This window comes from Anas platyrhynchos, chromosome 5, assembly GCF_047663525.1.
Source record: "Anas platyrhynchos isolate ZD024472 breed Pekin duck chromosome 5, IASCAAS_PekinDuck_T2T, whole genome shotgun sequence".
Classification (NCBI taxonomy): domain Eukaryota; kingdom Metazoa; phylum Chordata; class Aves; order Anseriformes; family Anatidae; genus Anas; species Anas platyrhynchos.
Genome location: NC_092591.1, coordinates 15,431,201 through 15,454,493, shown reverse-complemented (window position 1 = coordinate 15,454,493; position 23,293 = coordinate 15,431,201). Strand labels below are relative to the sequence as shown.

Sequence of the window (23,293 nt, the reverse complement as noted above, 5' to 3'; positions counted from 1 at the left end):
AGAATTACTTACTGTCTAGGCAAGTTAATGTGAAACACAAGACCTACTTTCTCTTTTCTACAGAAGTAAAAGGAGCATAGTTAAACAGAAATCATTACTTTTCTCAGAAAGTTATACATGGGGAAAAAATGAACACAAAGACCATCTTAGCTGCTTAGTGCAAATAAGATTAAAAGTCACTCATGACATTTAAAACTATTCAGTAGTTTACGAAGCACAGCTTAAAAACATTTTAGGGCAGTTTATACCAAAGAAAGTGTATTCTTACCTAAATTTGGCCGTCTCTGGCTCCATTTCCAGCAGCTCTCGCACTGGGGAACGAGGCACATTAGCAGAAAATTTTTCTGTTAAAAAATAAATAATAAAAATGATGCTTGTTCTTTTCATGACAGATGGCGCTTAATAATTTTTTATTTTCTGAAAGCTGACATTACCTATTAATGGCCTCATCATTGGATAGTACACTTGCCAAACCATTTCCAAAGACATTCCACTATCCATATAAATGGCACCAGCAAGGGACTCAAATATATCCCCCATGGCCTTTGGTACTTCAATGTCTTCCTCTTTTTCTTCATCTTCTTCAGATCTTCTGAGCTGTTTGCAATTACAAAAAGGGGGAGGGGGGAGGGAAAGGGGGAGAAAAGAGAAAGACATTTGCTTCTTTTAAAATAAAACAAAGATCTTCAGAAATGTAACCTCTCTTACATCCTATCCTGAGCTGCTTCCTTTAAGTTTTTCATTGACAACTTTCCACAGTGAAATTGTTCTTTTATTCCCCAATGAAACCATGAAACCAAGTTGCTGGATATATCATTTTTCAAATGTGGAAGAAAAAATCCCAAACACCATTGTGTACAGAGGACTTATATGCTTTGTGAATTCCTCCTTTAATAATTCTGTAGGATTTCACCATGGGTCTGTTTTTTACCCCAATAAGAAACAGACTTGGCTCTATCAGTGAATACTAGCAAGATACTCATAACAAAAGAAGACTTCATACATTAAAGACCTCCTTGAAGGAGTCTTTAAAATCTCTAAGTCAAATCCATAGATGAAAGTTGAATGCACCTTTCCTTACCTCATCCACCTCAGAAGACCTGTGTAAAATAAACATTACCAAAATAAGCCATGGATAACTGATAACCCACCCAGCATTTCTACCTAAAATCAATTAGCAAGTCAAACCTGATGTGTATACCTTCCAAATAGGGGTTTCAGATTGAAATGAAATGGTTTGTGTTTTGAATACTGTATTTCATACCAAGTGCAAACTGAAGCACTTTAGAATTACGCAGAACTTAAAAAATAGAAGAGAGAAATTAAGAGCTATAAGGCAAGGAGCAACAGATGTTTCAGGAGTGAGATCTGAAAAAAGAAAAGCAGATGACGTGGAGACACACATGGAAACCAGTCTAGCTGGCATGAACTGCAGAAACAAAGACTCTTGCATTAACTGTGATGAAATAAGAGTTTCAGTAATTCAGTGCCAGACCAAGATAGGGAGCAGGCGTAGGGAGAGTGAAACAAGAATTTTATTTGAAACAGCTATCTCACAATTTGGTCGCAACTTCGGTGGAAGTTTCTAGGCAATCTTTTTGCATACCAGCAAAAACTGAACAAAGCTAAAAATCACTGTTATGAGCTTGTAAGATGAGTTTCTAACCTTTTTACTTACATTGCGATGAACACAGGTAACAGTTTGATCTCTGATGTGAAATAATCTGTATTATCTAAGTTTCAATGAAAATTTTTCTTAGTCAGTACTTTTTCAACCTTCCCCTAAAACATATGGATTTCGCTCTCTAACAGATGCAAGGGCAGTAAACACATAAGGAACTGAAGCCTTGTGATTCCCAAGCTTTAAATTGTGTATCAGAAAGTAGAAGTTACTAAAGTCAGGGAAAAAGTGTTTATCTAGTGCTAGTGTATTCTCAGAATATTTTCTAAAGATTAGTCATAGTTTTTCAGAAGACAAACTATTAGGAATATCTATTTGATAATATTTTTAAAAAAAGAATGATATCCTTCTCTTCCAAAACCCTCGTTAGAATTTGACCCTGAAGGCCCTTGCTCTCAAACATTTTCTGAGCAGCTTATCTAAAGGAGTTGGTTTTAGTCCATTCTTTATTAAATTTTCATTATCATTATTTTCCCACTCGGATACAGATATGATCTGTGCTCGCGAGTCTTCAGTTAAACTCTTTATCAAGTGGTTTATTTGAATGATGCTTATGCTTCCCTGTCTAGCAGATACAAGGCTTTTCGTTTTACATTTCAAACACACTGGAGTGCAATGCGATGACACCTGCCCCAGCAAAAATCATCCAGAAAAAGGAGTGAGAATTTCTTATACAGTGTGCTAAACTAAATAATGCCAACCATTGTGCCAAGATGGTATTGTTCATAGCGTTACATAAATATCCTACCCTGAGTTAGCACTAGGTGACTTAGTGCTTCTTCATTACAATTTTATGGTATAGTAGGCTTCCAATCAATCAGAGAAGAAAGCAAGCTAAGAACAACACAGGGAAAACACTCTAATAACAATGACACAAAGGTGAAAATTAAATTGAAATTAATTGTCACAGAAAAATCTATAGGCAAAACTGGTCTCAAATTTTTTTCTGAATGTTTTTATGTATGTTATACCTTCTGAAGATTGTATTTTACTCTGCATATTGAATGCTTTATTACTGGGAGCCACCTGCTTTTTTGGCTGCTTTGTGCTTAGAAGCGAAACATTACAAAAATGCACATCATGCTAAAATATCCAATAGCATGCTACAAATCAGATATTCAAAACATTTTTTCTACTACCACTAACCTCAGAATCCATTCCTTGCATTTCATTCTTTTCCATTTGAAACTGCACAAAGTCATCAATAACATGAAACAGTTCAGGAGAGACAGCTTTGAAGTACTTGTGGTAGTCGTACTTTACAGCTAGTGATGCAAAAATGGTATTATTGACTAGAGCAGATCGCAGGTCAGTAAGAACTCCTGGAGAATGTTGCCGTGGGTCTTCGTAAAGGTGCTTGGTTATGAGGTAGTCCAAAATTGCATCTCCCAGGAATTCTAAGCGCTGGTAACAATCTTGAAAGCATTGGAAATAGAAGAATGTAACAACACAATTAAGTTTAGTACCCACATTCTTTCCAGGCCTTTCTGGAAAGGAGGTTTGGTACGCTGCCCTGTGAATTCCACAAACAATCCAATGCTCACGGAAGACAATGTGTATTTTAAAACAGGTATCATCATTATCTTTAAAAAGGTTGTTAGTGAATTATAAAAATAAGGAAAAAACACAAGTTTTATTTAAAAATAAAGCTACTTTTAAACCAAATGTTAATTTGTCAGGCTAGCAAAATACTTTTGTTTATAAACAATTCAATGCTTATGCCCTATTGTGCTGAGAAACATGCACAAATAAAAAATCAAGAGACTCTACTAGGAAATTAATTTGAAAAGGATGACAATTAATCTTCTGAAAATGAATAAAAAAATCACTACATTAAAAGCAGGGGGACATACAATGAGATTTTTTGATGCAATTGGCCACACATTTAGAATTCTCTGAATGCACTGAACCAAGATTCCCATTCAGAAGGTGCTCTTTTAAGCTGACAAATAAAATTGGCAAGCTTTCGCTGTTTGGAAAATTGACAAGGGAGAGGGGGAACGGAGTGCTACGGAGGTCTATTTTTAGAAAATAAATAAAACCACCACCACCAACTAAACCTCTTGAAAGCAAACAGGGATAGGTGGGAAGAGAAGGAAGGAATACAAAACTACTACTTGAGAGTGAAATGGCAGTATGAAGCTGCTTTTACAGCAACTGAATCTAAGATGCTGTCACATCACAACTAATGCTTCTTAAGAAAAGAAGCTTTGCCTGTTGCAGCAACTCCGAATTATCTTATTTGGTAAATAGAAAAGGGAGTAGGATCAAAAGTTTTGGCTATGAGCAATGTAATTTCATCTAGACACTATGTCCCAATGTTTCTGTTAGCATGTAAAAAAAAAAAGGAATTATCTACCTTCTATACGTTTTGTGAAGCTTCTGTAAAAAGTAAATGTACATGTAAGCAATACTACTTCAAATGAAAAACCAAAGGAGCATTTCAGTGTTTCGTTAGGACCATTTCTCAATGTACTATGTTTTCAAAATGACTTATTTCTTTAATTAAAGCAGAGACTTCTCACTCCTTGGAATAAGGAACCAATTCACTATAGGGAAAAATTCAGACTGGTGACTACACAGGCATTTGCCATTCAAATAGGGTTACATGTTATAATAGCAAAATATTTATAATTTTAGAAAGAACAAATAATTAATTAATTAGTATATGCAAAAGTAATTGAAGAAGATTACAGACATACAAATTTGGATTGCTGTTAAATCTTTTACGAGATCACGTACAGAAACATTAAGCAGTCTACCTGAAATTAATATTTAGTCTGATTTAGTAAACTGCTTCAGTATTTACTCAATAAAATACCTAAACTTAATTAAACCTTCCAATCCACAACCTCAGATTAAAATCTCTGTATTTCACTATTTTAGAGACTATTAAGCTAATAAGTGTTGTAGAGTCTACACTTAGTCTTTAGAAGTACAGTCGAAGTGTAATATTTGGGGGATTCAATTATGGGACAAAACTGGTAAATGTAGTTGCAAAACATGATCTGCTTCTAGAAGAATTGTGATTTTCTGGATTTATATAGGAAATTATCACAGCTAAATAAAAATCTAACATAAATTCTATGCAACTGATACAGTGATACAGTGTCAGAGATGAAATTTGTATCTGTATGAAGTCAAAATATGAATAATCCTTGAGATACAGCTTCAACAAGTACCCCCCTTCTAAATCAAGGCAAGATACTGTTTTCTAAGATTTTCTGTTAAGAGATTGTTGACTTCCTAAAGTAGCATGTCAGATATTAAAAAAAGACTACATAGAGGAACAAACACAACATAAACTACTTCTCTTACATTTGTCATATAAGAAAAAAACAGTTTTCTTAAAGATAACTTACCAGTAATGGTATTATAATGGTATGAGGCATGAGTAAATGCCTGAAGAAGATAAGCCTTGTTCTTAAAACTGTAGTTTATTTTCTTCTCAAAGTTTTCAAAACCAGAAATAAGGTGATTCAGGGTTTTCTCAGCATCTGGGTGATCAAACATACACCTTGGTGGAATCTTCAAACAGCCATACTCCAGGTCTTTATAAAGAGAAGGCTCTGAATTAGCTACAGAAGCAGAAACAGAGTTTGGTGAAAGATTCTTCTGCTCACTGTTACAGTTCTCTCCGGTGGCACACAAAGTGCTTTCCCAATCAGTCTTTTTAATTACAGGGAGCACCTTCAGCCCCAATGAACACAGGAAAAGCTGAGCAGCTCTTTCACCACAGCTGGTCAGATAGCAGCCCAACAGGGCTTCCACACAGTCTGCAATGCTTTTGTCAGCAATACACTGCTCTGTATGCAAGTCATATGAGATAGATTGTTTTCCTGCATCAACACCACAGTTTTCTTCTGATGGATTCCAGAAGCCCACTACAAAATCATCTTCTTCAACAGCCTTACTAGGATCTAGATAGCACATAGCATCCCAAGAGCTATAGTCAAAATCATCAAAATCTGATGAAAACTGAACGTTACCCAGGGATGACTTTTTGGGTGCTTTCCATTCATAGTTCGAATCAGTGGTTGAAAAGTGAGAGAGAGAAATTTTCTTCACAAAAGCCCCTGATCCCATTAACATATTATCGATGAATTTGATATGCTCCTGATCATACTCCAAAAAATCATCTTCAAAGTCTGGTTCTTCCTTGGGTAACCTCCACATTAGGTCTTCATCCTCTTCATCATCATCATAATCCTCAAGTTTACCATTGGCCAACAAATTCTCCTTTGTCTGTGAAAGAACACAAAAAATATGCTACTGAGGAGGAAAATGAGAAGCTCTTATTCCAGAAGTGTCATAAGAATATGACTTGAGTAGTATCTGCTAATAATAAGCCTGACTTTTTTTTTTGGTTAATGTTCCTAATGACATTGTATTGTATTGTGTATCTGATTAGACAATCTCAATACTAGCATTCTAAGACTGGAGCAATTGTCTTGGAACACACCATTACAGGTTACGTTACAAAGGTTTTGTATGTTTTATGTACAACACATATACTATGTTTCATAGGAACTTATGCTTATACCTATATCCAATGCACACACAACTACTCAAAAACTACTAAACCATGCCTACATGCATGCCAAAGAAAACTAAAAAAAGAATTTTAGTAAATTAACAAGTTTAGAGACTTAAAGGAACAGATTTGGGCATATCCTTCTTTCTGGCTACTAAGAAAGGCTACTGCAAACGTTTCATCAATGTAATTTTGAAGATTCTTTCTACATCCTTCTATGCCAAGTAGAAAGGGGCTCATAGGGTTCACTACAGTCATAATCACCATAATCTCAGCTTGGGGACAAATAAGCTGAAAACACATTCAATGAAACACTGTAAGAACCAACTTGACCCTTGTACTTCAATAATCATCACCTGAAGTAGTAAAATATATTTATCCATACTCTCACATACAGTTAGTTGCAAATGATCTGCAGTGTACTCAGCAAGCTAATAGAAAGTAAGATTAGTGCATCAGTGTAGGTGATTTATATATTACAGATCAAAAATAGGAGCCTAATACCAGTTGGCAAGAATTAAATGCTTGTGTGGGAGACTGTCTTGATTGCATGCATCAGGGATTGAGTAAGTGATCTTACTGCTTACAGAACCAAAATACAAGTTAATAATTTATGATTTTAACAAATATGAAAACTCTCCAGTTTGTCATATGTTTTATATTACCAGGATTTCAGCAGAGAACCTCTGGAAAAGCAGATAAATGGCACACGTATACAATATAAGTTTTTGTTTTGTACTGAAATCAACATAAACATTAAATCATGAAGTAAGATTACAATGCAACGTAAAGGCAACAAGGCAACTAGTATTAATCCTAACCTTTAAACAACTACTTTTTTTTTTTTCAAGGCTATGCTTTCAGCCTTACCTACTTAAAAGAAAGTTACATTTGTCACCAATTTTTTAATACATAAATTCATATCCACAACAGTAGAAGTATGATATCTCATATCTCTCCTCATATGGAGTGAATTGGTATGGACTGAAGTAAATGATAAATTGAACACAGATATGCCCAAGCTATACAATGCTGTACAATTTGCTATGGCCCCAATCCAGAAAAGCACTTAAACATATCAGCTAAATGCACAAGTAGTCTTCCTTACATCAAAAGGACTATTCACAGGCTCAACCCAGCATCACTGATGTCAATGGGAATTCTGCCACTGAATTTGATAGGAGCAAGATCAGATTCAAAGTGCTTTTCTGGATTGGGTCCTGAAAGCCAACACCATTTTGAATCAAGTGAAACAGCCTCTATCTGCCCTCAATCTATGTATGCTATACCAAAATCTCAGCTATCTAATCTTGTGAATCTGTGAACCAGATGGGGACACCTCCCTTTGGGCCAAACACACCATTCCTTAGAGGGGTGGATGGGTAGCAGCCGTAAGGTGCACTAGCAGCACTTGAACCCACACGTTGATCAAATGGATGGTGACCTTCATCGCAACGGAGCAGGTTGTCAGGTTTAGTAAAGACCGAGAGGAAAAACGTTTCCTGTAGAAATTGATAGTTCAGATACATTTGCCAAAAAATTCTGCTGCTGTAACTACCCGTTTCACACACACAAAGCAGGGATTTCAGTAACTTTAATTGTTCGGTACCAAACTACAAAGTTTGATTCAAGTAGTTATTTTGGACACCAGTAGCAGCAAAACATTCAAGACAAGTTTATTTAACCAGTCCCAACTTGAGCTAGTGCTGAGTTTTTTTCTTATTACCCACCACCTGTCCCATCTGTCACTAAAATAAAAATACATTCCCTGAATGAGATGTGCTAATTTGGAAGACTCCACTGACTGTTTTTGCAAAGATTTAAAAATTGATAAATTACTACATTTTCATTCACAAGTTAATTACAATTCATTTTTAAGAAAAGGGACATCTAAGTAACCCACTCTAACATGGTCTGTACATTGTTTCTAGTATTAAAAAGATATGAAAATGAAATGGTGAGAATGCTCAGTAGCTAAACGAGCCTGGAAACAATTCTGAGAGTTGAGTTTTTTCATAATTAAACAGCATTTCAAGTAATAATCCAAAATTAACTCCAGAGGAGATGAGTTTTTCTTAAAGATCATCTGTTTAATTTTGAAGAAGTTATGTTTACTTGCAAGCTGAAGATAATTACATCATGTGTTTTTTCATACTTTTTGGAAATGAGGTATTTGATAAAATGAATAGACCAATCTAGGACAGGGAAGATCTTAATGCTTGATAACACAAAAATACTAACATTTGACTAGGATGTTTTAGTAATAATCTATTATAATGATAGGATATTTCTAGCTCCAGTCATAGACCACGACTCCATGGATAAAGAATGAAATTTAAATCTGAGGTTGCAAAATATCTAGTTGCCACTTGGCACAGAAAAAAAACCAACAAGCTATTGCTTAGTTGCATCACCAAATTTTGGTCTGAAATTGCATATTTTATTTACAAATAAACAGTGACTAACTAGCAAAGAGGAAAATGCCACTAAAAAGTTACGGAGAAGTGAAAGGTTTTAAAAATAATGATTAGCGCCTGTCCCACATGTACTATTTTATTTTGAGAAAGGTAGAACAGTAAGTCTCTTTGAAATGAAATCTTGGCACAATACTGAACCACAATAATCAGGTTGTTTTATTCTGCAATAAACATTTATTTGCACAGCACAACTACCTATCAGCCCTCTCATGTGCCCTCTGGTGGTTCTACAATCTGAGCGTGGTTTTCAAATAGGAGAAAGGAGCAAATCCTCCCACTTCCCCTAACCTACAAACTATTCTCAAACATTTAATACTTACTCACTGCTGTAATCAGTAATATTTCTTAAACACCCACTTTTAATCTCAGCATACAGAGATTGTAGTCAGAAAATAACTGTCATAATTCCTGATTAAGATTTGCCATTCCAAAGCTTTTGGTGATGGACAGTAAGGGTGTCTACCTCGGCATTTTATTTTGGAGAAGTAGCTCTCGATCATCCCTGTTTTGTAGCTAACAGCAACCAGTATTTTTTCAAGCCAGCTGCAAACTTTATTCTGCCAAAGCACTACGAAAAATGCCAACTCCTTTCTCCTTTTCATAGATTCTGTAAAGGTAAACTCGTTATTCATCAAAAAGCAGACAGACATAAAAGGTCTTCTATATAAATAATACAGCAAAAACAATAACGATAATTCAATTTAAAATTTCCAAGAGAAATTACAGACCTGGCAAACTCATGACAGCATGTTACATGGAAAAAAGTTTCTTTCCCGCTTTTCTGTTAATACACACATTCGTTATTGCATGACGTTCAACCAATTTCCTTAGTTTTGGTTCTAATTGGGATCAGTCCGTTCCTCATTTTCCTTAAGTTATGAAGTTTTTGACAGAAATGAAACAAAGGTACTGATTTTATTTATTTGAAAATGTAGCAAAATATCTGACGGACTGGAAGATGTAGGAGCGAAAGAATATATACCAGTCATTACATTATTCTGATGCATAAAGATGGTTATTTTTCAACGTAGTTAAAGAAAGTCTTACCACATCATCTTTCTCCCATTTATCAGTGTTGCTCTTGTCCTGATTCACTATGTAACCAGGAGGAAGCCAATTGACAGGGGGATCAAATATCGACACCACCATACGACTAGGCAGTCCTTTCTTTTTTCCAAGGCGATACAAGTTACAGTTGCTGACCTTCAGGAAAAATATTCTGATAAATCTCTGGACATGCATTTATAAGAGAAAATGGTAAAATATAAAAGAAAAACAATTTTACGTGGTCAAGCCAGATTTTGTATCATTAGGCACTTCCTCTAGTTCTCTAAAGGGTGTTCAGCTTTCTTAACCAATTTACAGCACAGCAAATATTATTCAGTTAAGGACAAATATATTAGGTGCAACTATTTCAGTTAAAGAAATCTGACAGTTTAAATTCTCTTTACTGCTAATTTTAAAATAATAGTAAATATGACACAGACAACTACCATTAATTACCAGTATTAAAAATCAGCATTTAAACTAGATTTGGAATGAAAAATGATTACTATTGTGAATAGATTGACTTAAACCTTGGCAATAGAAAGTGTTAACATGGTTCTGTAAAACAAATCTTATTAAGTCATACTCCAGATGTTATTTTTGAAAGATTCAGATTCTTTTAAATAATATAAATAGAAGGGAAAAAGCCCACTCACATACACAAATATCTTTTCCTTTTGAACTACCAACTTCTGGTCTTCATTTCTCATTTTAAACACACTTTCCATATTTCTTTTTAAAGTCTTGAAATTTGAACATGAATATTCAATCACTTTTATTTGAACTGTGCAAATTATTTAGCCTTCTATACTTTCCAAGACTAAACTACATTTAAACATTTAATCCTCTGTGAAGCCTTTTATTAGTAGACAATCAAATACTTAGCATTTAATTCAAATTATCATGTTACGAGGGAAAAAAAGCATTTTTACAATCTATTATTCCAAAATTCTAAAACAGCAATAGTAGAAGTGAAGACTGCTCACTACTGTTTACATTTACGTTAGAATACTGCTATAAGTTTTGATTTAACAGTTCTGTAAGATTTGTTTTTGTTTAATTTTACATATTCTTGTAAGATTATACAGAAAGCTTTCTTGGAAAGTAACTTAATGAAGAAACAAAGAGAAAAAGGTCAATAAAGCTACAACCAGATGCTCTGTGCTGCTAACTCTTGATTCTTCTTAATTCAAGTACTCCCATTAAGAGTTTCTACTCAAAGCAACTCTAATGTTTGGTCCACCAAATGTGTTCTAACTAACCCAGAACTTTTGGTTTGATTCAGTCCTTTCTTAGGCTGGTAACCAGCTGGTTTAGATTTAGAATTGAACCATAAAAAACAGTTTCAATCAATTACAGCTATGGTAACATTAATTCCTTCATCCTGCATTCATACACACAAATATAGATACACATGCACAGAAACACACACATATATACTTTATATATATATATATAAATTTAATATTATATATACTGTATATAATATAAATATACATGCCTTCTATGTAATATCATTAGATTGTTACTACTTACTTTTTTGCTTCTCATGTATGACAGCCGTCCCTCATGTGCATCAGGGTAAGTGCAAAACAAGTATGTAGTGATGGCATGCTTTAAAAATGAATCACCAAGCATTTCTAGCCGCTCCAGATTAAATCCATCACTAGCATTCGAAAGAGTCAAAGCTTGAAGAATGAGACCAGGATTAGGACCAAGAGTTTTTGAGGAGTACCCACTAGAAGGGTTCTTTTCAGAATCCACTCTGTCTTTTGAAAGATGAAGAGCTGTTGAAGTACTGGTGGTCACTGCCATTTTGGGGCATCCATCTGAGGTAGATCTGTTAGCATTTCCATCAAGGTATTTATTACTCAGTAGAGTACATTCATTGCTGGGCTTGGGCTGGTTCTCACTGCTGTATAAATTCTGAATGGGATATGAGGTAGTTGGTTGTACAGGAATTTCCTGCCTGCAGTAATTCAGCTGATTTCCTTGGCAAAAGTCTCTGTTAACTAAATCACAATTGCCATTGGCAAGGTTTTTATTATAAGAAACACCATTAATTGCTGCAAGTTCTGCCGAGACATCAATTTGGAGTTTACTGGGTGACTCATCGAGCAGTGTTCTGTAATTCACAGACATTTGGTCATGTTTTTCTGCAGAAGAGGTTCTATTAGCACCTTGATGTGCAGCATTTTCAGGGACTACAATTGTGCTGTGCTTACAGTAATTTTCATTCTCTACCAAAGAGGAGCTAGGTATAGAGATGAAGGATTTGCTGTCAATAGATTTTTTCCATCCGAAGTCCAAGTTAGGGTATCTGTAAAAATAACATGCTAGCTTTATTAAGAAAAAAATATTATGACAAGATGACTATATGCACGTTTTTAAGAAAGCAATGTTTTTTTGCAAAAAAGTGCCTGCAGCATTTAACTTCACCATTTGCAACCAAGTCATTTTTTAACTATCATTTTGACTGAAAAGTGACATGAATAAAACAAAGGGTATCAGTTCTAAATTCTCATAGTAACCAAGTTTTGACCTTGTTTTCTGTGAGGTCAAATATTAAATGTATTGAAAAAATACATACCTGAAATCTGCAGGAAGTGATTTAACCCCTACACCAGCATCAGTGGCTGTTTGAGCTCTTAGTTCCTCTGCTGTCAAAAGGCAGTGCAGGCGATAAAGTATGCTGGGGAGGCAAACTGCTTTTCTCCACAGTGATGCTGGAATAGGATGTATAGCACAGAGCTCTGGAACCAGTATCTGGGGAAGCAAGAAGAAAATAATTTTACTTGTAAAATTAGGTATCAAACTACTGTTTGATACCTAATTTTGAGAGGCAACTTTAATTAAATATTTGTATTTTACCTGCTTATTCTGCAGACTTTCCCATTTTGCTTTCCTCTTCTCAGCACTGCTCAGTGGAAGTGCTTTTCCCTTCTGATTCAAATGGCGAGGAGTCAAAAGATTAAGTCTAAAATACATGTGAAAACAGTTTAATACAAGCATATAATTAATGAATAGAACTTACTAGCCTAAACTTTCCAAAGTGATAACTTATTCAGTATGCATCATTATTGCACTGTGAAGTGACAGCACAAGCACTTCTGGAAAAAAGAAATGGATTCAAGTTACAGTTGGTATAACATAAGCTAGTTACCCCTCAGGAAAAAAAAAAAAATTACTTTGGAAAACACAAGCCCTTAGCAATATCACATGGAGAGGAAAAAAAATGGTACTTTGTTCTCAAACTACAAACATCAAACAGAAATATGGCTGTTGTTACCTTGAAGATGTGTGGTCCACATCCAGCAGCGGCTGGTTAAGATTGGTCAGGTCAAGATTATATTTTGTTTTATAATATTCAGCAAAAGTTTCATATTCAGGGGAAGGGAATTTACTGAGTGGAGTAAGATCAGTGTATACATCAGCTACATAGAATCGATGAGGCTGATCAAAATTTCGATACCTGAAAGAAAAATTCAATACATATTATAGATAAACTATTAAATAACTCACTTGAAAGCCTCCCCACCCCTAAAAAAAAAACAAACAAACACTAGTTTAGCTCAATCAAATACTAAATAAGAAGAATAAATAAAGATATTATAGATTTGCTTTATTCTTAATTTCCTCTGCATAAATGTTTAAATTAAATGAGGAATTTACGTCTTCAAAACCCAATATATAGATAACAATCTCAAAAGTAATACTACAAATTGTAATTTCTTAATTCCAAATACCTACTAATTAAACTTGATAATTTGGCTTTTTAAATCTGATCTCCCATTTGTGCTAAGATCAGTAGAAATGGATTTCTACCTCATACAAATATTGTACTACCTCACACCTATACCGGTATTTTAACTAAGTCATCCTCCAACTAAAATTAAAATGCAAAAATTCAAATACTTAATATGGTAAATTCACAAGCCTTCCAAGTACAGTGTGGCTCTTTTAACAGAAGTAAGATATTAGAAAACTAAAGCCAGAATTCTGCAACACCTTTGTTAGATTTAGTGATGCTATGGATACTATGTGATAAACACATACAAGAAAATAGTAATTAAAGGTTTAAAAAACAGCAAATCTAATTAAATCCTGACATCAGAAATTCAGAGTTTTTAAAGGAGCCTTTACATATCGGGTTTCCTAGGTATCCTCACAAGGACCTGACTGCAGTTTACTTACTATGCTTACCTACAAATCTATACTGCCTTAAGTCTATGGATAAAGGCTTCTCTTAACCCTGAGGCTCTGACGAAATATCACTTCTCTATCCTTTGAAACATGGCTGGGTCAGTTTAAGCTGTTGCTTAAACTAGTAACCCATAACTGTTCTTTTAAAGTACTGGAACAGTCCTAAGCAGAGACTATACAGGGCAGTGCCTAGTTAGTATGTGTAATGATAACAAAATGTCTCTTTAACTTTGTAATTTGTTGACTGGTACAGCAGTTGATCTGTGTTCAAGAAGAAATTTTCTCCAAATGAAAATCAGTAAGGGACCAAATAACATAGAACACTTTGAAATAACCGTACAAGATACATTGGATGTTTAGGTTTGCTTATTAGCTTTTTTTGTGCTTTGATCTACTTCATCTATCACTAAGCTTCTATTCATATACCTAGATTGTCATCTCTAATTAAAATTAATATACTATAAATGAGTCTTTTTTAGCTTTCTTCCAAACAGAAATTCAATAAAACCTTATCCCCAGGCTTTCTGAAATTCTTCAGTGAAGAAAGTGCTGGTTAAGGAAGCCTTTAGGAAATCTTTTTTCCTTATCCTATTTACAATCATGCCTATTTTAAGAATGTCCAAATAAGAGAAATACTTAATACTCACCGTGGAATGATAACTGCATCCTGGTAATCTTCTAACTTGAAAATGAAAGGCATTTCTTTTGTATATTGTGTACTGGGAATGCCTGTACGTGCTTCAGACTTTTCAATGTCTTCCATAAACTTAAAGTCAATGTCCAAAGTGCTGGAGTCATCAACTTCAAAAAGGAAAATGCATAACTCAGTTATTCAGGGGAGAGTTTTCCAATTTGTCTGGCAAGTTGTGAATTACAACACCTTTTTTTCTTACTCTGTACACATATTTGATTATTTTTCATTTTATTTATCTATCCCCAAGAGATTTCAAAGGAGACATATATATGATTTTAGACCCTTACAGACTCAGCTGAAATCTTCTATAAATTAAGTCACATCATTAAGTTAAAACTAATTTGAATTGTGAAATAATAAAAATTATAACTTAATAAAATTCCACACTACCACGTATGGTATTATTTCTACAGCTGACCCCTGAAATTTAACAAACATTAACAAGTGTGTTAAAGAATTAAAAATGAATATTAAAAAAAACATTCAATTCTTACCAACATTAAGAGGTAGAACACAATAGGCTGAATCAGCTTCTGTGGGTTTGAACTCTAGTGCAGGTTTCTCAAGACGAAGAATATGTGAAAAAATGTACTGGTGGAGTCGTGTTATCAGCTCAAGCATTTGCAGAGACAGAGTAAAACCAGATTTCTTAAGCTCAATAGATATTGTAACCTCTCCAGAGCGAGTATACACAGGAAAGTGAGGAATCTAAATATGAAACAAGAAAAAAACAAAAGACAGAAAAATTCAGAATAGGATTCCTCTACAGAGTACCAGTTCTTTACTTAGATAATGGTAATTATGCAAAGAATGGTACTAACATCTTGCTAATAAAAATAATACTGAAATCCATTTAAGTGTTTAAAAAAATAAAGCCTCTCAGCTGTTTGAAACAAGTCATGTTTCAAACACTTGTGCTAACTCATGCCCCTTTCAAGGCTGGGGGCAGACTACACACTAAATCTACTCATGTCCTAGGCTTCTCAAAGAGTAGGAATTTACTCCAGAGGTTCTCTATAAGCTGGCATTCTCCTGCCAGTTTCCTACCTTAACATTTGTGTAAGAAGTAGTACTTGCAACAAACTGACCCTGCTGTAGGAAAAAAAAACAAAACACAAAAACCACCAATCAGCAGGTTCTACAATGAACCACGCTTCTTTTGTAGCTGAAACTGATCACCATTCTCCATATCTGACAAAAACCATGCAGGATCTCTGTATTAGGTAATTTAGACTTGGATGTTGATTAGCCAAGGAAGCCCTCACAGATCTGCTAATCCAGCAGAACTGTGCAAGACTGGGAGAGTGAAACAAAGTACTTCAGCTATCACACGAACCACCCTGACAGTCTAAATACTTTAAAATACCTCGCAGTTTGGAGCCACGTATAACATTATTCTTTAGTCGCAACTCAACTGCCAAACAGAAGCAGCAGGACAAATCTTCAAAGGAGCACCATTGCTGAATCTTATTATGAAGTAGCTAGTATAGATCAAACAGCAGGACATCTGACATGACTACATTCCATGATTACTACGTTTCTGAGGACTGTATGTTTTTCTTTAACATATGCCTCAAAGCAGTTGAAGTAAAGTGAAAGTAGGTGTAAAAGGAAATACTGGAAATCTATGGTATTTCAAAGTAAGAACCCAATGTGAAAAACAAGTCTTCTTTTGGTATGCTGTTGTTTGTTTGTTTGTTTTAATTTATTTTGTATATGATATCCAGGCAAATGTGCAAAAATCACCTAATTATGCACTGAAGTATGTTGTTTCCATCTCCTTAGGAAGTTTCACACAATGATATCACAGGTCTGTATGAGTCTTTAAGTGAATACTACTTATTTTTGATCAACAGATGAATGATTCTCTGGCTTAAAAAAAAAAAAAAAAAACACACACTTTTTACTTCCAAAAAGCCAATTGATACAAAATGTTTTCATTGTCTGCCAGAATATGAAAGCTACCAATTCCTTCATCTCAATTTTGATTAAAATATAAATTACAAAGTTACTGTGTGTGTGTTAAATATTATCATATTTCTTAGAATTCAGGTGAAGATGTGATCAGAAGGCACTTTTGATGTGGATTTGTATCATCACGTAGTCCCTCCATGCTGAACATTTTTAGAACTACAATCTTTTAAGGCCTCTTTTCAAAACTTTGCTCCTAGGCTTTCCAATCCATAAGACCAATAGTACTTTTCCTGCAGAACTTTGATGATTGGAACCGCTAATGGAGCATGCTGGTTTTAGCAGTGATAGTTAAGTAAACTTCAGTACTCACCTCTATTATGTTTCCTTTAAAAGATTCTCATATTTAATCACAGGAATCCCATTCATGTGCTTGGATTAAAACCTCTGTAGAAAGGTCTACAACATGGTTTTCCTGTGACTAATCTGCTAGGAGTTAGTTACCCTTTTCACAAAAGATATTTTTAAGCTAAGATGGAAAGTGAGAGTATTCATTTTAGGCAAGGGCACAGTCACTGAATTATTTCATTTGCATTTTCACCACACAATTCCTCCCAGATGTAACTATCATTTAGGGCTTTGTGCCAATTCCTATTAACACAGCCTACTTTTTCTGCTGTAGCAGACTATGAATGCTGAAAGGACTTGTTATCATAGCTTTCCTCTAGATAAGTTAGTGCTGCAGGCCATCTCTCTAGCTGAAACTCCATTCCTATCATACTTCATACAAAAAAGGAGGAACATTTTGAATTTGCTACTGGCAAATAATAAAAACTAAAATTGTAAAATGAAAGTGGCTGCAATAGAATAGCTTGTTCTATTAATAAAGTGGTGACTGGACTAGATATATTACTGCTTATTTTCCAGAGGTTGCTTGATACAAGCAGCAGTTATAAAACAGAACAGTTGGAAGGGACCCACACAGATCATCAAGTCCAAGTGCCTAACCACTTTAGGGCTAACCAAAAGTTAAAGCATATTATTAATGGCATTATCCAGATGCCTCTTGCCTCTCATGGTCATTTCCAACTCTTCAGTCTGGAAAATTAGAGGTTGTGAAGCATGTAGTTGAAGGAAAGGAGCTAGACTCATTACCTGAGGTATAGGTTTGGCTGTCAATATGCCAAAACATCTTGTCGTATCCTCAGGAGGATATAGCTTTCGTCTCCTGAAGTTGAGCTCATCAGGCAATGGAGTAGTTAACACCATTCCTATCACATACAGGTAACAGGGCTGATCGGGCTTGGGATAACTATCTCTCAAACATTCTGGAATCTAAAAATCAAAAAAGAAAACAATATTAACATTATTAAGTTAGGAAAATTCACCTAAACATTACTCTTTGAACAAGCCTTGTGCATGTAATTGGAAAAAGTATTGCTAAAAATGAGTAATAAGAAAATTAATTAAGACTTTTGCTTTGTTAAGCAACGACATTTGGTCACCAGATTGACCTGGGAGTCACGAACTCCTGCAGTGTTCCACCAGTTCTTCCTGTTTGGTAAGGCAAATTCTATTACATACCTAACTTTTCACTGTATCCACCCTGCGTTAGAAACACAAGTTTAATTTTAGAACACAGTCTTAACTTCACTATTAATAAAATTGATGTTTTGATGCCAATTACCATGTTTAGACAGTATCTCTTTATGTTTAGGACACCCTTTATGTCCTAGATCTTTGGACAAATAAAACAAATGAAAAACTCTACACTCCAGTAATTCAGTTTTGATACAAGCTTGGCTGACTTTACAGTTTTATAACAGATTATTTTCCCCAGAAAAACAGTTTCAAAATGTCATTTTTCCCCCACTAGGGATAAACACAAACAAAATTATATACATTGCCCCTGTTGCCCAGGCAGGCATTACATTATAGAAGTTTTCCAGTACCAATTCTAGCTTGTAGATTTGAATACTTTCTACAGCCAGAAGCATTTTTAACTCTGCTGTTCATATTTCTCATAGACCCTAAGAAACCATGCTTTATGTTTGGTAGGAGTTCACTACTTTATAGGTCTCAGAAAGTGATCCTTCTGTTTATCTAAAAATAAACTGCAATACATGTAGTTGTGAATTTTAAAGTTATACTGCAGCAAAACTACAGCTTTGGCTTAATGGAAAATTACTCATAAGTTTAATAACTATATTAAGCCCAGAGGACCTTGTAGACCTTAAACATTTGCCAAAGCTTCTTTTCCAGATGTGAAAAGCTGGGACAAAAGCAAGGGAAAATATTCTTGGATTTTGTATTAAAAAATAACTGAGAAAGAATGATGCATCACTTGACAAATCAACTCCTCCAAACGAATGACAGTATCATGCATTTTACAAGTAGCTCCAATTCAAAAAATGAAGGTAAGAGGACTTGAAAGTGGCACAAGAAGCACCACAAAACACATCACAAAGATCCAAGCTGGTAAATTTGACGAGTCGTGCAAGAAAGTTTTTCTCATCCTCCATGACACTTTCCCTCCATGACACTCTTTATGATGCCGCAGTATCCTTTCCTTGGTCTTCCTAATAACTAATTATTTAAGCTACTAATAAATTGGAGCATGTGGAGGATGCCAAGAATGGAATTCCTTAAGGGATATCACCATAACTGAGGCTGTACATGAACACAGCACTGTACCTTACCACTCTGAGTATACATACAGATATCCCCAGATGTGACCAAAAGCTACAGGCTTCTTCATGAAATGCAAAGATTATCAACAATCTATTCTCAATGTTTTCTTCTGAACAAGTTACAAGTTAATTCAAAGGACCTTAGACAGAACCCATAACAACTGCAGGGGAAGAAGGAAAGTTCCTGAGCAGTCACAAAACTTCTTTCTTATATCTCCTCTTATTATTACAAAAATAAATAAATAAATCTCCACAAATAACATCTAATAAGTCCAACTTTACAACCTTATATGGCTGAAACTTGTTGTAAAAGATCTAAGGATAAACTACTTAATGAAACAATTTTCAGTTATCTTAGGTAACCCTTTCATTATAGTAAGTTTAATATGTAAAGCTTCTGTTTTTTAAATTAAAATATTAGAAGCATATTATTTGACACTTTAAGTTAAACAAAAAATTATCGAATTTCTTGCTCAACCACAAAAGTCACCAAACCAAGCATCTAAAAAAACAGAGTGTGTAAAGGAGCAATTTCTGCATTTAATTAGTGCCTTGCAGATAACTTCCAATGCCTAGCAAATGGCCTCCTGGACATCTCCATCCATCTTAAATTATCTTTTCCAGAAAGGCAATAATTATTCCATTGCTCTAACACAGTTACCAAAGAATTTAAATTTTTACAATTTATCAATGCAAGGTAATTCTATAATTTTATCTCCCGGTTATCACTATGCTAGGAAAATACAGTCAACTAACTTTACAGAAAATGTACATTCTTTCAGTTACAGGCATGCTTCCATAACATACTCTCCCATAAGTTCTTTTGTAATAATAAGGTATTAGTGCAAGTTTCCATACAGTTAAAGCTCCAAAATGTTTCAAGATTAAATTGAATTGTAAAAGATTCCTATCAGGTAAGCATTGTGAGTTAGCAATTTTGTCTTCTTATCAGTACATAACATATTAGATTGGAGATGTGGACAGCACTGAGCGTACTAACAGCTTTAGGGTAGCATTGTCTTCTTTTTGTAGAGCCTGGCCTTCCTGGAACACTGGTTTCTTCTTCATCATGTAAATCAAGCTCTTCCTCATATTTAACCGTTTCTTTCCCAACTGGCATCAAATGATCATCCAGTTCACCTAAGTATTGTGAAAGATTACAAAGAAATAGCATTAAGAACAATCAAGCCTTGGTCTCTTCAAGTACTATGCAAATGTGGTTGCTCAGGAAAACACCTCAACTAAATTTTTTAAATACACGAATGCAAGGCTCCAAAAGTCTATCTCTGGGGAAGGAGTGAAAAACATTAAATTAATAAGTATTTATTTATAGTAACATTTTATGAATTTAAAATACTTGCAGTTATCAGAAATTTTAATTCACATGGAGTTATGCTAAGAAAGAGAGAACATTTATGTCCCTGTATCATTCTAAAAAGGGAAATACTACTGTTGACGGCATGCCCTCAATACTGAGTTTAGCCATCAAAATGTCATTCTTGGACAAATTTATTGCTTTGAATTCAGTGATCAAAAGGTGTAACTCATCAGATGGACAACATACAAAAGCCAAACTTGTTTAAATGAAATATAAATATTTCTGTATTGCATTCAAAGCACTAATAACATGGAATTCTCTTTGAAAAATTCTATAAGAATATGCTTCATTGCCAGAGACAAGACAACTAAAATAATCCTGCAATGTCTTATTTCTGGACAATGACTTACAATACAGTAAATACAATAAATTTTGGGCTCTGTATTTTAAACATTTCTTTGTTAAGATTCACTTTAAAAAACATGAAATTATTTTTTGGCCGTGGTATGTAGTTCCTGATCTATAACCAACACCTTCTAGGGAATAAGATTATTTTCCCCTTTACGTTAAGTATATTCAATGTAAAAATTTGTTTGTCTCTTATTAATATTGCATTTGCAATAGAATATGTTAAATAAGAAAATTTCCCTGGAAAATGACTTAGGCTTAAAAGGTGTATGCTAAATTATTAACTACATGATGACATCACGAAGCAAGGCAAGAGAAAGGAAGTTACAGTAGATGTATACATCAGAAATCCATATATATGCATAAGTCACACCTTCTTCAATCTTTAATTATGAAAAAACTCTTTACCAATGAGACACTGCTTTTCAAATTCTTACCAATTTTGTGCAGTTTTTCACAGCAAATAAGAGCTACAACTCTCTCAGCCAATCTTGCACAACTCATTGGAGGACCCTAGTAACATATAAATATTTCTTAAATACTTCAGTTGATTAGCATGTTATTTATTAAATGTTATTTATTATATGTTAGAAACAATTAGTTTAATTTAACATAAAAATATCAGGCAAGCAAAACTTAATAAAATATTGCAGCAATGAAAGTTTCATGAAGATACTTACACTCGTTTTCCATGGAAACCAAAATTACAAGCTTTCAAACTGAAAACTATTATTGATCAAAAACAATAAAGCACATGTTCCTTTGACCAATATTTAAACATGAAAAAAAAAAAGCATTGGAAAGGATATCTAAGTATTTTTGCCCATGGAAAAAACAGCAACTGTTCAAAAACAGGTAACACAAATAGACACATTTAAATGCAGTTACAGAGCACAATACAGGAAGAGAGAAATCATGTGATTTTCATTTACAACATTTAATATAATCTCAAAGAGGTGCGCACACACCTACACCAACATATTCACTTATTTCCATGCTTTTCCTTCCCCAGATACCTACAACAATTGAAGCTCGAAGAGGTGAGTTGATTGGCAGGTAGAGAGTAGAGTAAAATGTATGATCAGGTAGTTCTCGGGTTTTACACTTGGGAGCTAGGTGTGTAAATGGATCGCTTGGTAATCTAGCGCAGTACCTAAATTGACAAGAGATTTTTCAAATCATCAGAACTTGCAAATTAAAACCTAAAGACATTGCAATGGACTCTTGCCTTACTGGCATAAACACTACATAAGATCATTTCATGATATACTGAGCACTGCAAGGGGACATGCACAATTAATGTTCAACTAACTGCCAAATAGGAGACCACCTAGGGTTGGTCTCTAGGGTTCACTGGTGTCCTATGTCTCCAATTTGTCAAGTTTCCCCTCCAAATGGTAGCCCTTCCTCTACAGGTGTCGAAGGCAAATGTATTGAGGACACACTCTATACTACTAGGTCAATGAATTAAACTGCATCGGATCTGCTAATGGCCCATGAATAATGACACACACAACCAGACACAAGCTAGCCTTTGAGTCATCTACCACTAACTACACTCTGTGAACCTGACTGCTTTGGCACATTTTATTTGCCAGGCCGTCCCACCCAAATGGTCTACGTTTCACAAATATGGCTACTGGTGTGCTATGGCAATTGCATCAAAAGCTTTACTTAAGTGAAGTAAATTACATTTGCTGCTTTTCCCTTGTTCACAGAGTGAAACATTTCAACACACAGAAGACAACAGGGGCAGTTCAAGGGCAAAGACTGCCCTTGATGCCACTGTGGGCCAACCACAAAGGCAAACCACTTTTTCTTTACACATCTAGGAACACATTCTATAAGGACTTGATCCATATGACTATGGGAAAGTTGAGCAGTCTGTACCTCTCTGGCTCGTCGTCTTTGCCTTTTTGGAAGAGGGTCACAACATTCACCTTTTCCTGTCTCTGAGGACCTTCTCTAACTGCCATGACTTTACAAAGATGGAATCAGCTCGTTCCCTTGGAAGCATATTATCCTGTCTTGTGGAATGGTATTATGTTCAGCTTACTATGTTTTTGTTTTTGAATACAACAACAAAAACAACAGCAACACATTGATCTGGCAAATGTGAATATCAGAACTGGAAGATTTTACTACAGTTTTAATGTGCTACTTACCTATTTTTAAACCTAGCTTGGTAAGAGGGGGGAAAAAAGGACCTTACTATCTAGTTTGAAATTAAGTTTTCAGGACAGCTTTAAATTACAGAATGGTTTTAATTACAAAGGAATTTATTATTACATTTATTATATCAGAGCTAGAACCTCTGTATGATAAAGAGA

At 34.7% G+C, this 23,293-nt stretch overlaps 1 protein-coding gene across 9 annotated transcripts in view; it reads right to left on the bottom strand.

Moving 5' to 3' along the window:
- Positions 1-23,293, bottom strand: part of DICER1 (dicer 1, ribonuclease III) — an 82,353-nt gene that overhangs the window by 17,768 nt on the left and 41,292 nt on the right. For all 9 annotated transcript variants that reach the window (XM_072038339.1, XM_072038338.1, XM_072038344.1 and 6 more), the window contains 15 exons: positions 21,984-22,116; positions 21,401-21,476; positions 20,238-20,377; positions 17,703-17,882; positions 15,131-15,344; positions 14,590-14,743; positions 13,029-13,211; positions 12,611-12,716; positions 12,330-12,505; positions 11,276-12,059; positions 9,740-9,895; positions 5,044-5,926; positions 2,828-3,096; positions 435-597; positions 269-344 (listed from right to left, as the gene is read on the bottom strand). In XM_072038339.1, the coding sequence (XP_071894440.1) occupies positions 269-344; positions 435-597; positions 2,828-3,096; positions 5,044-5,926; positions 9,740-9,895; positions 11,276-12,059; positions 12,330-12,505; positions 12,611-12,716; positions 13,029-13,211; positions 14,590-14,743; positions 15,131-15,344; positions 17,703-17,882; positions 20,238-20,377; positions 21,401-21,476; positions 21,984-22,116 (3,693 nt within the window). The remainder of the gene's footprint in view (positions 1-268; positions 345-434; positions 598-2,827; positions 3,097-5,043; positions 5,927-9,739; positions 9,896-11,275; positions 12,060-12,329; positions 12,506-12,610; positions 12,717-13,028; positions 13,212-14,589; positions 14,744-15,130; positions 15,345-17,702; positions 17,883-20,237; positions 20,378-21,400; positions 21,477-21,983; positions 22,117-23,293) is intronic.